The 2,198-nt window shown below is 36.6% G+C and overlaps 1 protein-coding gene across 1 annotated transcript in view; it reads right to left on the reverse strand.

Moving 5' to 3' along the window:
- The window catches only part of LOC144960771 (atrial natriuretic peptide receptor 1-like), a 292,912-nt gene extending 291,382 nt beyond the window's left edge, over positions 1-1,530 (reverse strand). Inside the window, exon 1 of the mRNA XM_078894071.1 lies at positions 1,210-1,530. Within this exon, the coding sequence (XP_078750197.1) occupies positions 1,210-1,523 (314 nt within the window). The 5' untranslated portion in view covers positions 1,524-1,530. The remainder of the gene's footprint in view (positions 1-1,209) is intronic.
- Between the last annotated feature and the right edge of the window lie 668 nt (positions 1,531-2,198).

The raw sequence follows: 2,198 nt of genomic DNA on the forward strand, positions 1-2,198 counted from the left end.
TTGCCAAATCACCAAGTTTTCCATCAAATCAAATCAATTTTTACCTCATTATGTATGAATATATGTGTCAGTGAATGACGTAATCAGTCGGATGGTGAAAAGGTTTGAACTGAGATATTACCAAGTTTAGTTAGAAGGTAAATTTTTATCCAAAATGAATTCTTATCATAAATTATTAAATCAACCCTTTTTGTACATTTTCATGAAATATCAAAGCTTAATTTCACGTCTAAATATTATTTACAGCTAGTCAAGTTGAAAACATGAAATTTGAGAAAAATTGCTGGATACGTTTCCCATACATCTGACCATAACTTCATAAAAAATCACCCGATTTACTTCAAATAAAGATTAAAATGCTCTGCGTGGCATATTCTTTCAGAAAATGCAAATTCAAAATGTTCACATTCCAATTGATTATGTCTTGCACTGACACAAATTAAAAAAAAAAAATTGAGCATTTATATAGCGCGATATCCACTTAACGTGCTCAATGCGCTTTACAAGGGGTCCCTGGTCAACAGCAACATTCAACATGTGGGACGAGACATGACGCCTGTTAGGCGATATTACAATTTTTCGGACAAAGACAACGCTGTTAACGGCCAGGTTACTCATTTTACACCTGAGTACGGCGAGAGAATGTGAGTAAAGAGTCTTTTCCAAGGACTCAACTATGCGTCGAGCGAGGCTCGAACCCAGGACCTTCCGATCCGAAAGCGAGTGTCATACCACTAGACCACATAGCCGTACAATAACATATTTAACCTAATTAATAACCTATTTGCACTCAAGCATGATCCAAAGATGCTCCAAAATTGTATACCTTCCGACTGATTACAACATGCACTGACACATATCTTATCTTATCTTATCTTATCTTATCTTATCTAATTTTAAAGAAAATACTTAGTGTAAATGTTGCTGCTCGAAGCTCGAAGAAATAAATAATAACGGGAAGTTGAAGGTAAGCTTCAATTTAATTACAAAAACAGATCAAATGAACGTTTCGGGTTTCCCCTTTATCAACAAAACAAGATGATTGAAACACCACAGATGAATGAGATGATGATCATCATCTCATTCATCTGTGGTGTTTCAATCATCCTGTTGTGTTGATAAAGGGGAAACCCGAAACGTTCATTTGATCTGTTTTTGTAATTAAATTGAAGCTTACATTCAACTTCACGTTATTAAGAAAATACTTACAGCATTTTGACGAGTCCCCTAGGAAACATTCCCCTGTTTGCCAGCCTGGACAAAGTGACGTCAACTGCAGGAAGAATCCTCGACGTTGAAAACAAAAGCCTCTGATTAAACGGAAGAAGAATGGCCAAATTGACCTCTTTCACCTCTCTGACCTTTGACCTGCTGACCTTGACCCCACGCTTCGTCGTCGTCGTCGTCGGCGTCGGTGATCGGAATGGATAATTATTTATTTCCGGTTTGGTAAAATTTCCGAGAGTTTCCGAGAATGTAAATAACACGATAAGAAACATCCCACAACGATTGAAACACACCATTGTGAGTTTTATTCACTTTTGAATTTCACACATATATATTTTAATATCATTTAAGAAAATAATCATGACAATCTATAATTTCTTTTCACATCATTGTCGAAACACATTTTTGAGATCTTTGAAACTAAAATAACAATAAGATTCAAAATTCTGATGTCACGTCCGTCAAGCAACCAGCAACCAGCAGCTGGGTTCTAAACAACGAAAATCGGTACTTTATATTCTTCATGCTGGCTAGAAATTTTTCACATGTCGTGTGATCAGAATGTAGAAAAGCCAAAACATGATCAGATTTATATTGTTTTTCTCCTCTGGATACACTTTTATGCTCGTCGGAGAAATACTTCTTATATAAGGCTGACGATGGAGATTATAAAAGCCATTATTCCGATAGTTTAGAACCAGTTACTATGAGGGAAGTGACGTCACGACTATTGAATCGTATTGCAAACCCCAGTACTAAAAGTACATAAGACACATTTCCATAATTTTGAGCTAATCGGTGATAAACTCAAACCACAAACACACCAGCTGCTCACACTCATCAATTTTGTTCATGATAAACACTATCCAAGCGTGGCATTCGTAAAGTTATGGCCTGATACTGTGGCCTTCGTAAAGTTATGGCCTGACACCGTGGTCTTCGTAAAGTTATGGCCTGATACTGTGACCTTC

The sequence above is a fragment of the Berghia stephanieae genome, chromosome 15 (assembly GCF_034508935.2).
Source record: "Berghia stephanieae isolate SIO BIC M18660-M18661 chromosome 15, UCSD_Bste_1.3, whole genome shotgun sequence".
Classification (NCBI taxonomy): Eukaryota; Metazoa; Mollusca; class Gastropoda; order Nudibranchia; family Aeolidiidae; genus Berghia; species Berghia stephanieae.